The sequence below is a fragment of the Typopeltis vanoorti genome, chromosome 25 (assembly GCF_054136105.1).
Source record: "Typopeltis vanoorti isolate ZY-2024b chromosome 25, IOZ_Tvanoo_1.0, whole genome shotgun sequence".
NCBI lineage: Eukaryota > Metazoa > Arthropoda > Arachnida > Uropygi > Thelyphonidae > Typopeltis > Typopeltis vanoorti.
The window spans coordinates 8,592,597-8,608,037 of NC_143573.1; the positions used below are offsets into that span (position 1 = coordinate 8,592,597).

General features: G+C 36.6%; 1 protein-coding gene across 1 annotated transcript in view; it reads right to left on the minus strand.

Annotated features, from left to right (window-relative positions):
- Nucleotides 1-15,441, minus strand: part of LOC150092519 (putative fatty acyl-CoA reductase CG5065) — a 421,409-nt gene that overhangs the window by 86,543 nt on the left and 319,425 nt on the right. The window contains exon 10 of the mRNA XM_090414223.1: nucleotides 2,963-3,202. Within this exon, the coding sequence (XP_090270349.1) occupies nucleotides 2,963-3,202 (240 nt within the window). The remainder of the gene's footprint in view (nucleotides 1-2,962; nucleotides 3,203-15,441) is intronic.

Here is a 15,441-nt window from a genome sequence, read left to right on the forward strand (position 1 = left end):
GGATTACTGTGCCCAGATTTGGTCACCTGGTTTTCAAAAGAATGAAGAGATGTTGAAAAGGTTCCAGAGGCAACTAACTAAGGTAGTTTCTGATCTCTGGAATGTCGAATATGAGGAAAGGTTGAGAAAATGCAATTTACAGAGTCTAGTGGATAGCAGGAAGAGGAGCAATATGATGGAGACCTACAAGTTGGTAAGGGGTTGTTATAGGATCAATACTGGAGAGGTTTTACAGAAAATGGGGAGAGATAAGGGGAGAACCAGAGGTCATCCCTGGAAGCTGTATAAGAAGGGTGAGCAAGGGGAGTCAGAAGTAGGTTTTTTTGCATGTTAAGTTGTGAATGATTGGAATGCCTTGCCTGAGAGTGTGGGTCTGCAGAGAATTTGAGTGTGTTTAAGGCATGTATGATGAGCTGCGTATATGACAAAAAGATCTCCTAGATGAGTTGACACATGGGGTTTTGAGATAATAATAATAATAATAAGTGTGGATTAAGTGTTTGTACAAAACCTGTTGATCTGATCATATTGTCACTTGCATTTTAGAATAGTGTATCTTTGGAAGTTTCAAAGGGTAAATTTTTCTCCTTTTTTGCTAGTTAAGTTCCAAAGCAGGCCTGTTTTTGCATCAAACACTTATTTGAGTTTTCAGATTTTCAAATTTAATTCTTAACTTTCTTAATTCATCTGAAAAACTTTGTGCAACCATAAAATCTGAACACACAGATTCATGGAGATTGTGAAGAGTAGATTTTAAAAAATTTTTAAACAAGCTTTTTGAGGGTAAAAACATGCCAATATTGCTTTCATCTGATATGCTGAAGTGTTTTTTTTTTGTCCTTTCCTCTATGAGTCATAATATTTTTTTCTGCTTCTCATCTTTTATTCACACTTCCAACACCAGTTTCATTTCTTTCTTTAAGTTATATGCAACAAAAAGCAAAATATGACTACAAATAAGTGAAGCAATGGATAATGAGTATTTCTATATAATGTTAATATTTTATATTCAATAATTTTCAAGAGCAGATACAATACAAAAAATATACACAATCAATCTACTGTCATTTAAATAGCAGTAATTAATAATAATAATAATAATGCCGGCCTGGATGGCCAAGTGGTTAGCATATCCGCTCTCCACTCAAAAGGCTGTGGGTTCAAATCCTGTGATGAGCATAAATGTTTGTGATTGTCTGTGAAAATACTAGTGGAGGTGATTGGCAGTAGATGGCATTGCTGTGGATGATGAAAGTAGTTGTGGTTCGTTGTAGTTGTGGATTGAGTGATGAAGACGAGGAGTTGTGGAGTAAGTGCCCTCCTTCTATGAGTCTTTGGATTCCCTGGAGGTGTCATGTAATAATAAGAAGTGTCTAATTATAGACCAGTTTGTGTGTCATCAGTAGTTGTTAAGATCTTGGAGAAAGTACTCAGGGAGCGTATACAACATTGGGCAGATGAGGGTAATGTTATCTGTGAAAGCCAACATGGATTTGTGAAGGGGTGCTCTTGTTTTAGCAATATGCTAGCCTTTTATAATAAAGTTAGAAGAGCATTAGATGAGGGAAAGGCATATACTGCCATTTTCTTAGACTTAGTGAAGGCATTTGACAGAGTGCTACATGATAAGCTGATATTTAAGTTGCAGCACATGGGTCTGGATGTCAGATTGGTCAACTGGATTCAGGACTGGCTGTCTGATAGGTATCAGAGAGTTGTGTATGGTGGGGCAGTTTTGAAGAGGCAGAGGGTTACAAGTGGGGTCCCACAGGGCTCAGTAATGGTACCTATATTGGTCAACCTTTATATCAGTGACATTGTCAGTGGATTGCAAGGGGATATTCAGTTGTTTGCGGATGATGCAAAGTTGGGAAGGATTATTAGTAATAGCGCAGATGTGGTAGCCCTGCTAGAGGATTTGAATAAGCTAGATAGATGAGCAAATGAATGGGAATATCGGTTTAATGCAGCAAAATGTAAGGTCCTGAGGTTGGGAAACATCGATGGAATGCTGAATACTCTATGGGAGGAGTTATACTGGAGAAAGTAGGGGAAACAAGAGATCTGGGGTTTATGATTGATAGAAACCTGAAATTTAGGGGACATATTGCAATGGTGGTGAAGGTAACATAGAGGATTGCTGCAATAATGAGAAGGACACTGACCTGCAGAGATAAAAGGGTTATCATTCCACTGTATAAGACTCTGATCAGACCACACTCAGACTATTGTTCTCAGATTTGGTCCCCAGGATTTGAAGGGGGTACAAGGGAAGGGTACAAAGGCAGATAACAAAGATGGTTTCAGGACTGTACAATGTTAGTTATGAGGATCGGCTGAGGGAATGTGGACTGCAGAGTTTGGTGGATGGAAGAAAGAGAGGTGATATGATTGAGACTTTTAAACTGTTGAAAGTTGGTTACAGGGTTGACACTGGGAAGTTCTTTTGGCTGGTTGAACAGAGGGAAGGAGTGATGACAAGAGGCCATCCCTGGAAGTTACAAAAGGAAACCGTGAGCAAGAGGGTGAGGAGTGGTTTCTTTGTATGGACGGTGGTTAAACCATGGAATGCATTGCCTGATGGAGTGGTGAGAGTGAATACGATCAATAAGTTTAAGGAGTGGTATGATAGACTTTGTGTTTCTTAGGAAGGACCTCCCATGATGAGTCGATGGAGGCCTGGATAATAATAATAATAATAATTATTATTATTATTATTATTATTATTACATGACCTCCAGGGAGTCCAAAGACTCATCGAGGGAGAATATGCCAAAAGCATCGAATGATTGATTCCCTTCCAACTACTAACTCTGCTCAAATTTGCTTAACTTTTTGTGTGAGCCATTAATAGCAGAGGCTCTTTCAATTGACCAACCTTTAATAATAAACAAAATTTATATCTACAAAATCTCATTTGCAAATATCAAATAGGGAATATTAAAAAAAAAAAAAAACTTACCCAGGTTTCTGAAAAAGGATATAGGCCATAAGATCAACTGCCATAGCAGGCATATAATGATCAACCAATATGCATACTGCATTCCACAGGTGATTCCTCTTGAAACTACCACCAGGATAGCGATACACCTGGGTGCTGGGGTATTGCAAAACATTAGGATAAGTACTGCTGAAAATATCATCCCATGTTGTTTTGTTGATACCTCCAGATGTACAGTGATAAACCATGATGCTGTTTGGCCTTTAAAATATCATTAGATTTTATTTTCATATAAAAGAGATGTTCATATTTATAATAAATTTGCAAAAGCTGAGGCACTGGAATTAAGAGACGTAATATGATACAATATAATATTTAAGTAAATAAATGATATTTATCTAAAAGTAGATCAGATATTTATGATAAGCAGTAATTAGAACACTTTGAAAGAGCATTCCTTATTATACAGCCAACAGTTTTTATATTTCGGTTATTTATTTCATACATCTAGAAAGCCATTGGTCATGCAATTTGGATTGTTTCTTTCAAATAATGAGAGGTTGGCAAAATATTTTTAATATTAAAGAACTAACAAAAAAGGAGAAAGACAGCTGTTAAGAAAAACTAATAATAAATCTCTATGATTACATAACTATTGAAGAATATACTAAAGTAGCTCTTAATATTACTTCACTATTGAAGAACTTTTTCCTTCTTAGTGTTCTTCAAGAGGAATATAAGGCCTTGATATGCCCACATCTGGATTACTGTGTCACCTGATTTGGTCACCTGGTTTTCTAAAAGAGGAAGAAGTATTGGAAAGGGTCTAGTTGTGATCGATTAAGGTGGCTTTTGGTCTCTGGAGTGTTGAGTATGAAGAAAGATTGACAAAATGCAATTTTGCAGAGTCCAGTAAATAGGAGAAAGAATATGGTAGAGATATATAAGTTGGTGAAGGTAAAATATTATCCCACGTTGTTTTGTTGATACCTCCAGTTGTACAGTGATAAACCATAATGCTGTTTGCCCTTTAAAATATTATTAGATGTTGTTTTCATATAAAAGAGATATTCACAGAATGTTGCAGATGCTGTTTAAGAAGGGTGAGCAAGGGAGTGAGAAGTGGGTTTTTTTTTGCATAAAGAGTAGCGAATGATTGAAATGCACTGCCTGGGAATCTGGTGACTAGAGGGAATGTGAGTCTCTTTAAGACATTGTATAATTAGCTGTGTGTGTGTGTGTGTGTGTGTGTGTGTGTGTGTGTGTGCATAGAGAGGAAGAGGACCTGCCACGATGAGATCTTGACTCCATAGGTCTGACGATGATGAGGATAATAATAATAATAATAATAATAACTGTATTGATTCACAAATCTGTAAGACCCAATTAAATATGATTATTTATTAAACAAATAACAGATTGCTGGATTTAAAAATTAGCATACTCTGAGAACATGAGAAACACTAAGATTCAATTTTCTTATGTGAATCTCATCCATTAAAGGCTGTAAATCTGCAATACATTAGTAACATATGGAGAAGCTTATGATAACTAGGATCCAGAATTGGGTTGCCAACAATTTTATTATCTTTGAAGGATAGCATGGATTTGCTAAAGGGAGGTCATGTTTTAGTAATCTACTTACTTATTACAATAAAGTGACTGCTTCCATAGACAGAAGAGAAGGATACACAGTAATATACTTAGATTTTGCAAAGGCTTTTGATAGAGTACCTCATGATAAATTGACAGTCAAACTAGAGCAGATGTTGGATATTAGATTAGTGCATTGGATTGGAGACTGGCTATCTGATAGGTATCAACAAGTTGTGTATGGGAGAGCATTTCCCCAAAGGAAAGTCACTAGTGTGCCTCAGGGATCTGTTTTAGGACCATTACTATTTAATTTGCATATTAATGATATTGGTGAATATTTGGATGGAGATAGTCAGCTGTTTGCACATGATGCAAAGTTCAGATGAACTATAAAGAGTAGAGAAGATGTTGTGGCCTTACAAGAAAACTTGAATAAATTGAGTGAATGGATATGGGAATGGGGATGCAAGTTCAATGTTGCAAATTGTAAGGTTTTAAAATTTGGGAAGCAAAGATCAGATGCAGAATTTATGTTTGGTGGGGATATGTTGTCGGAGGTAGAGGAAATAAGAATCTTGGGGTGATAGTGGATAAGGATCTGAAATTTAGGAGACACATTGCCAAAATTATGAAAACAACACAAAGATGTCTGGGAATGATACAGAGGACACTGACTTGTAGAAGTATGGAGATTCTTGTTCCATTATATAAGGCTTTGATTAGGCCACACATGGACTATTGTGCCCAGATTTGGTCACCTGGTTTTCAAAAAGGACGGAGAGATGTTGGAAAGGGTCCAGAGACAACTGACTAAGGTAGTTTCAGACCTCTGGAATGCTGAATATGAGGAAAGATTGAGAAGATGCAATTTATAGAGTATAGCGGATAGGAGGAAGAGGGGAGATATGATAGAGACCTACAAGTTAGTAAGGTAAGGGATTGTTACAGGATCAATGATAGAGAGGTTCTACAGAAAACAGTGGGAGATCAGGAAAGAACTAGAGGTCATCCCTGGAAACTGTATAAAGAGGATGTGGGCAGGGGAGTGAGAAGTAGATTTTATGCATGCAGAGTTGTGAATGTTTGGAATGTCTTGCCTGAGAGTGTGGTGTCTGCAGAGAGTTTAAGTGTGTTTAAGACGTGGTATGATGAGCTGTGTGTGTATGATAAAGGGACCTCCTTGATAAGTCTTTGACTCCAAGGGGGGGGGGTCTTGGGTGATAATAATAATAATATATAGTAATAATAAAATCCAGAAACTGCTTTAGAGATCAAATAGAGATCATTTTCAAGTCACTTTAGGCACCTAATAAGCAAGTTGTGGGTTCATGCTGAATAATGAAATTCATCTACTACCTAACACATTCAGAAATACCTAGGCTGACAGTGGAATTGCAATCCACCATTTATACACAAATTAAACATTAAACAGTAGCAATCCTACCAAATTACCTTGAACACACACATACATACTCATCATTAGTCACCTACATTCTTCTGGATTCTACTCCTCCCAATACTACTTTCTGATATCTATCCATCAGACACTCTCATATACATATAACCAATGCTATATCCATTCCTATTTATTCTAATTTGTGTAACAGAGTTCCATGTGAAGTTTGATAGTAAAAACATAAATAAATTATGTGAAAGTTGAGAAAAAGGATGTTAGAAAGGGACTTCTGTGGTTGTACACTGTATATCAGCAGAGCAGAAATGATGAACGGCATGATGGAATTAAGTGTCACAGTGACTGAAGAGAGAAATTCTGGAGGAAGGGAAGGTGAATGAAATACAAATAATAGGAGTGTGAACAGGAGGAAAGCTATATGAAAGAAGTAGTGAAAAATAGCCTCTATATATAAAACATGGTGAGGTGGATGCAGTGAGATACAGTGAATTTACTTTTCACAGGGGAAAAAAAGTATATGGAGAGTGGGAGAGCTGAGTACACTAAGATAACAGATGTGAGAATGAAGAGAATGGATATATGTGAAGGCAGAGTAGCTTAGTTGTGCTATTATTATTAACATCTGACCCTCATGGAGTCAAAATCGTTGTGGGGGATACATGCTATCACACATCTCTATGATTACATAACTATTGAAGAACTCTTTACTTGTTAGTGTTCTTAAAAGAGTGTAAGGTTTTGAAATTTGGTAAGCAATGATGGCATGCAAAGTATACACTTGGTGGAGAAAATTTGAAGGAGGTAGATGAGATGAGGGATCTTGGACTGGTTTGAAGCATGTAAACTGCAAAGCCTTGTTAATAAGAGGAGAAGGGGGGGGGGTATGATTGAGATGTATAATTTAGTTACTGCTGATGAACTCAATCACAGCTCCATTCCTTCTGAGACAGCAAATTTGGAGAGTTCTCCAGCTAACAACAGATGAACAGCAGTTTGAATTTCTCTACTTGGAAAAGTAGAATATAGGAGACCTTGGCAGCAGTGAGTTCAAAATTATTGTTGACAAAACTGTTCATGATAGGCATGGCTTTGCTTAAGACACCAGTATCTGGATGGACTTGCTTCAGACTTTTATAGTATAGTATGAGATACTGTCTGGTATCTCAGCTTGGGCCTGGCTCCCACTGAAGAGACCTCAATAAAGGTCGAAACTAGTCTGGGTAGTGGCCCTTCCCTTAATGCATAACATTAGACATATCTGCAAGGAGATGTGTTTTGCATTATAGGAGATACTGAGACAGGAGTATTGGTAGCTTGCTCCACCTTTGCAACGAGTTGCCCTGGTGTGTACCACCTTAGCTCAGTCCTGAAGATACTTTCAGGCGCAAACTTTGTTTGCTCACACTTGGATAAAGGATTAAACTAAATTTATTATATTCTAACCAAGTGAAAAATAAACTTTCAACATCTTTCTCTAAATCCAGAGTAATTTAATAAAAATGGGTGGCACACCATTTGGCAACTTCTATAGGTAGAGATGACCTGCGAATGCTTCTGCCTGGTATCTCAGCTTGGGCCTGGCTCCCACTGAAGAGACCTCAATAAAGGTCAAAACTAGTCTGGGTAGTGGCCCTTCCCTTAATGCATAACATTAGACATATCCACAAGGAGATGTGTTTTGCATTATAGGAGATACTGAGACAGGAGTATTGGTAGCTTGCTCCACCTTTGCAACAAGTTGCCCTGGTGTGTACCACCTTAGCTCAGTCCTGAAGATACTTTCAGGTGCAAACTTTGTTTGCTCACACTTGGATTGGATAAAGGATTAAACTAAATTTATTATAGCTTTTCCACTTGGCTGAGGAGGTATCTTCATAACTTTGGAGTACTTCCATAATGTTTAGCATTATACATGTCTGTTAGGATATGTGCATTGCATCATGTGATACTAAGACAATTGATGTGAAGTCAATAGCCTCTATATATACAAGTAGCCCAGTCATGAAGTGATATCACACACAAACTTTGTTTGCTTACATTTGGATAAAGAATGAAACCAAGAATATAATTTCTTGGCATATTTAATTTACAGTATAAGCAAGTGAAAAAACTTTCAACATCTATCTCTAATTCAGAGCATTTTAATAATAACATGTCACCATTTGTAAACTTCTATATGAAAATATGACTTCTGCATGACTTCAACTTTGGTATCACTTCTGGATCTGCCTCCAACTCCTGAGACCTTAATAATGTCCAAGATAGGCTTGACAATTCATTATAGCATCTGAAGTTACCACGGCCTATAAAGAATGCCAGACAAGAAAATCCTCAGGACCTGATGGTATAGGGATAATAATTTACCATGAGGCCTTATTCTTCCTATTCTACTTATACTGTTTCATTCCTTTCTCTCATCAGGACATATACAAAGTGAATTTGAGGCAAGCCATACTGTTCTCATTTCAAAACATAATAGAGATCACACTTTAATCAGCAAATGGAGACCTATTTCTATATCTAATACAGACTACAAGATATTTTTCCGCATTATCAATAACAGGCTCAAAGTGGGAATGAGATACATAATTAAAAGCACACAGGTGTAGGATTTCAAGGCCAAACAGTAGAATTTAATATGTTTCTGCTACATGATCTACTCCACTTAGTTAATACAAAAAAGTAGTCGATGGCAATACTATCAGTAGACCTTACCCAAACATTTGATAAGTTCTGGCATTCCTTTCTGTTCCACATCCTCCAGCAAACTGGTGTGAGGAAAAGCTGCTATCTGTTATCCAAGGAGCCTATGCCATTTTATCTATCCACCTGCTAGTTAATGGATTAATGTCAGAATCAGTCAAAATTCCAAAAGGAGTCAAGCAAGGTTTCCCTCTTAGTCTATTGCTCTTTGCATTGGTTCTTGAACCTTTCTTACAGGAAGTCGACAATACATGTACTGTGCAAGGAATAACAGTTCCTTCAACTATGAATTAAAATAAGGTATTAGCATATGCTGATGATGTAGTGGGCACTTTGAAGGATAATGATTCCATATACATTTTTTTTTTTTTTGGTATTTTGAAAATATTCTGCAAGATAAGTGATTAACTACCAATACAGACAAGACAAAATTAAAAGTTTCTAGAAAGTGAGATCTTGGAGGCATTCAATTTGGACTAACCCCCTAAGAGAGAATCCCTCATTATATTTGGAATTTCATTCTCCACTTACCCATTATTACCATTTCAAGAACTTATATATAAATACAAGAACATTAAAACCTTAGAAGAATGGAAAATATTGCCACATTCCTTTTCTTCTAAAGCCATAGTACTCAAACCATAACCTTCCCTGCTGAGTTGTACATAATAACTATTAGAGACATCACAGAAGCTGAAGAAAAGAAATTATATAGTAAGCCTGTGCAATTTTTTTGGTCAGCCAATACCATGAAGTTAGAAAGGAATTTTTTCAACTATCCAAGAAGCATGGAGGATATGGGCTTCCAGTCTTAAAATTCTGTTTAAAGCGATATAGCTTCAAAAATACATAAAATACTGCAGACCAATCACACGTGCAGATCTTCTCCAGTACTAGCTGGGTTTTTATCTTCCCCTGCCTGGAGTAAATGATTATAAAGGTCCAAATGCTGAGATTGTTCCTGAATACTAGAACATTCTGTGCTTAACTCTAAGACTGCTATAACAATTTGGCATTGACATTCTTTCCAGGCAGGGGAAGATCGTTTCAAAAGTAAAATTTGGTATAAAGAAATCTTTAATCTCTTTTGAAACGAACTTCCACAGTTGGGTACTGACAACAATGCTTATGTTTAATAACTTACTGAAGTTCCAAGGATACCCTAACAGGAGGGATATCTTGCTTTGAGAATTGCATATGGTCACCTTCCAGTCAATATCATCAAATAGATGCACTTTGACATTGGAGATCCAAACAGCAGAACATGCATTCTACAGCTGCTCTCCTGCCCTGCATATTTGGAACAGATTATGTAATGTGTTGGCCATTCCATTACTTACAACAGAACAGATTTTTTTGCAGTACCCACCACTTGTCTGTCAGCAATGGGAAGAGAATTTTGACTTTGATAATTAATGAAGTAAAATACCATTTATGGAAGGTTAGAAAGAAACATGGATTTGTAAACCAGCAATATGAAATGCTAATGCTTTATAATATTATATTGTTGAAATTTTATTATTCAATCAGATGATTTTTATATTTAAAAAGAATCATTCTAGAAGATATCAAATTTTTGGCTAGGTGGTATAGACCACCCACATTATGCAATATTAACCATGGGGGGGAATGAAACAGTCTAATTTTGCTGTGAAAGGTTTTTTACATGGTCAGTTCTCTTAATTCAGTGTAGTCTTAGATCAATCCCAGGCAGATGCCAACTCAAGGTGGTTAACTCAGATAAGGCTAACCACCTGGGTAATCAGTCATCTTTGTGCTTTAGTTTCAATTAGTCTTTTGGTTGTTCATCTGCACGAGATTTGTGAAAAAGGAAAACTGATGGCCTTTAGAGAGCTGAGGCCTCTTCTTTATCTCTCATATTATCTATCTGTCTTTTCTTTCTCTTAATACTATCAGGCTCTCTCTCTCTCTCTAGGCTAATGATGAGCACTCCTTTACTTTTGTCAAAACAATTCTGGGTAGTGGCATAGGATAATAAGGCTAATGATGTGAAGTCATTAGCCTCTATATACAAGTAGCCCAGTCATGAATACACACAAACTTTGTTTGCTTACACCTAGATAAAGGATGACACCAAGAATATTATTTCTTGGCATCTTTAATTTGGAATACTGCACTTATACAAAAAAGAGCTGGGATATTGCAACATGTTTATGGACAAATCCTCAGATGTTAACATTAGATTTAGAACTCAAACTCTATAAGTCCCTTTCATCACATGCTATTTCAGATAATTATCTATTATCAACTGCATAAATTCCATTTCCTTCTTGCCATATGGCCTTCTCTGTTAGTCAATTTTTAACAATACAGCCACTTACGTGCCACGTTTTAGTCAAATAAGTGCCTCCTTTCAATCTCCTTCCCCCACAGTTGAAATCCTTTCCTATAATAATTACTCACTCTATATTCATTAAGTTAATTTACTGATGTATGAGGATGGCTTCATAAGTTTCCAGCTCGACTAACTTTTAAAGGTGAAAGAAAGAAAACAACTGTGTCACTTTTCAACATAATCTTCCTTTACTTCAACACACTTTTCACCTCTTTGAATTTACATTTCTATCCCCTTGAAAAAAATAGTCTGTACTTTTGTCTGCAAAATTGCCTAAAACTGCATCTTTCACTCTACTGTCATCTGCAAATTTACTTCCTCAATGGTCTATCTTCAGTTTTAAGAAGAGGTAGTAATCACTGGGTGCTAAATCTCCTGAAGTCGCAGTCCTTCACTGCAGCCTTCGCAATGATAGCTGTATGGACTGGAGAATTGTCTTGAAGCAGGCAAACACTACGACTCAGCATTCCTCGTCTCTTCTTTATGGCATCGTGCAGTTTGTGCAGGAGTGAAGCATAAGATTCTGCATTCACGGTGGTATTCCTTTCCTTAAAGTCAATCAAGAGAATTCCTCGCCAATCCCAAAAGATTGTTGCCATGATCTTCTTGGTGGACTGAGTGACTTTGGTTTTTCTCAGTGGTGCTTCTCCTGGTTTCAACCACTCCATAGATTCTCTTTTGGAAAAAGGATCATAATAAAGGACCATGGTTTCATCCCTGGTGACAATGGATTCCAGCACTTCTCTTTGATTCCCTTGGGAAAGCTCTAAAACACACAGGAACAAGTCACACGATGCTCCTTCTGAATTTAAGAGAGAAGCCAGTGCACCCACCTTGCACTGACTTTTGTCATGTGAAGCTGCTCGTGAATGACAGTTGTTATAGAAAGTCCCAACCTTCCTAAGATTTCTTTGAGCTTTCACCGTCTGTCATTGAGTAGATCCTTCTCAATAAGACAGATATTTTCATCATTCATCACTTCCACAGACTGACTATCACAAAGATCATGTTCAATGCTCTCTCTCTCTCTCTTCCTAGGAAAAACTGTTTAGCTCATTCCTTCATGGTGGAATGTGAAAGGGAAGCTTTCCCGTAAACACCATCAAATCGCTGTTTGATAGCACTTGGAGAATGCCTTTCTATTGTGAAAGACTTTATCACAGCGTGTTAGTCAATTTTTAACAATACAGCCCCTTAACATGCCACATGTTAGTCAAATGAATGCCTCCAACTGAATGGCATGGGTAGAGAGTTCAAATCAGTGAAACACTGTGTAACATCATTGCAGAAGTTTTTTTTTTTTTTTTTTTTTTTTTTAATCAACAGTCTAATAACCTGACTAGACATTTATGTCTGCCAGTCCTTACTGCTGGATGCAGAACTATGAGGTACAAAATCAGTCTTTTATTATACAGTCTCTGTAGTTAACACTTCACTCATTTTCTCACTAGTTTTTTTTCTTAACTGCGGAAGGTGATAAGAAACTAGTAATTCTTTTCATTTTCTACTTCATGGTTCAAGACAATTTTTGCATTACTTCTTAGACTTAGATAAACAGAACCTCTGCAAAAGTTGGATAAAATCTAGCAAAATGATTTATTTAACAAGTTTGTGAGAGGAAGGACAAATTCAATTATGTTATACTTGACCTTGAGCAGAATGAGAATTTGTCCAGTGCTTTCTGTTTGCATATCTAGTGTGTGTGTGTGTGTGTGTATATATATATATCTGGGTAGTGGCCCCTTGCCTTTAATACAGAGCATCATGCATCTCCTCCAGGAGATCTGCTTTGCATTAAGGGTAAATATTAAGATTAGTGATTGGAGCTTATTCTACTTTTACCATGAGTTGCCTTGGTCTTGCACTACGTGAAGGATCAGCTAGACTTGCAACACTTGCAGGCACAAACTTGACTTGTTTGTCTATTTGCTTACTTGGGAAATGGAATAAAATCAGGTTTAAAATTGCTTGGTATCTTTAACATTTATTATACCCAAGGTAAAATACTTTCTACACACACACACACACACACACATATATATATACAGGGTGTTCGGGATAAATTTGACATATTTATAATTAATTATATTTTTCCGTAAGTTACATGTATTAACACACACTTCTCTTCATTTAAAAGTTTGGACCCTTCTTCATTCACATACAAGATGTCAGAAAGGATGGATAGCTGGAACCCACCTGAATCATGGAAGAGAATAACTTGTATCATGATGATTCGTGCCCGCCATCAAAATAAGGATATTACGACTGCTGCCCAATGCTCCCTGAATACAGTAAAAACAATCAGGCATGAACTAGAGACTTGCAATGGTGACTACGAGGATGTAGCAAGAAGAAAGATCCCTAGCAGACGATCTGATTGCGTTCGTACAGCAGAATTCCTCGCAAATCTGCAGGAACATGTGTTGAAGAACCCTGGCATTGGAATTCGGGCTTTGTTCGTGGAGTTGCTAACTGTAGTCAAGCCCTGGATAACAAGGGTAGGCAATGGTAGGCCGTATGTATGGCAGCAGGATTCGGCCCCTTGCCACATCTCTGAGAAAAGTCAAAAATGGTTGTCTGAAAATTTCTACGACTTCACCAGTCCAAATGTTTGGCCTCCAAACTCCCCAGACCTTAACCCCATGGATTATTTTGTATGGGGCACAGTTGAAAAAGACACCAATCGCACTTCCAGTAATACAAAAGCCCAGTTAATGGATAAAATTAAAACAGTTTTTGCGGCCCTTCCCAGGGAGACTGTAGCATCAGCTTGTTCGAGGTTCCGAAGCAGAATTGAAGCTGTGATCGATGCTAATGGTGGTTATTTTGAGTAAATCTTGTTGATAGTATTGTAATTAACTCTGCCTGTAATGTTTTTTTGTCAATTCATTAAATTTAATAGATACAAAGAAGATTTTCTTCTTCCTTAAGAAACTGTCAAATTTATCCCGAACACCCTGTATATATATATAAACTGCCAATATATAAAATATATATTGGCAATTTAGTAGCAGAATGCATTAACTATGTAATAAAAATCCTCTCTCCATACAGATACCATAACTGCATAGATGTACAAGCAAAACAAAGTAAATTTTTATTGTTGCACTGAAAAAAAAAAATTAGAGTAATTAATAATTCGAGTATTTTGTGTATTTAGAAACAACTGGGATGAACATCTTCCTCCCTAGTTGTAAACCAAACAAATTAAGTTTTATTACAGCACCACTCTTGCTTGAGTCATACCTTGCATAGAGACAGTGGTGTGAATGTGTTAATGTGTAACATGAAAGTAATTTAAAATTCTAAAAATAGTTACAGTAAAACAAATAACTTAGCAATAGATGTAATGTAAAATGACAAATTCATTAAATAACTAATCTTATTTGAATTTCATATGAAAAAATATTAGTGAATATCACAAATTTCTAAACATGCTGTATCTGTTATGTCTCATTAGTGCCAGTAGACTGTACCATTGCACACAATCCCCCCCCCCCCCCAAAAAAAAATTGAATTTACTGGTGGGAGTAGCCAGTGATAAACTCTAGATAACAATAGCAATTGTACTGAAAGATGAAATTTCTGTAGGATATGAGCAAAATGTTCAGATGGCCTTTGAATACAAGAAATGGAATCCTATTAGTCATTTCTTGTAGAAATGGGAAGAAAACAGTTAATAATTTTGTCTATAATTCTTGGGTTGTAGCCATTCAAAAGAGAGGTTTTCCTGATGGTCATCTTTTCCTTTTTCTTGAAAAGATGCTGCTGAAGAACCAACTGTGGGTTCTTGATAGTAATGATTTGATAATACTTCACTTGTGTGAAGGATGATGAGCTGATCTCTGATGCATATAATGGCCAGAGAAAGGTCTGCAATAGACAGAAGAGATGAGTGAACAATTTGCATCTCATTTGATAAGGAGATCAAGAAAGGATACGTTTTGCATGATTCTAATTCTAAGGTCAATTTGATCCTAGGGCATAAATTATTAATTTTTTGAAGAACGACTTAGTTCATGTGAGTTCTTTCAGATGGTGAAAATATCAATGTAATGGATCCAGAGTGCAGGTTTAGGATTTAAGGCAGGCATTTTTTCTTCTAAATATTCTAAATAAAAGTTACCCAGAGTCAGAGAACCCATCACGATTCCCTCTATTTTTCAAGAGTTTGCCATTCCAACTAAAAAAACCAAAAATTCATAATGAATTTAAAAAGATCAACAATGTCTAATGGGAATTTAGACATAATGAAAGAGCAAAAGAATATAATAAAAGTCAGGAATAATGAATGTAGTATGGTGAACATTCAAATTCCCTGCCACCGTAGTACCGTGGCAGGGAATTTGAGCTATGCTGAAAAAAGTGCTTTTTAATTAGTGAATAGTCTGACTTCTGTCAAGATTTGAGCCTCGTTGTTTTTCTGGAATA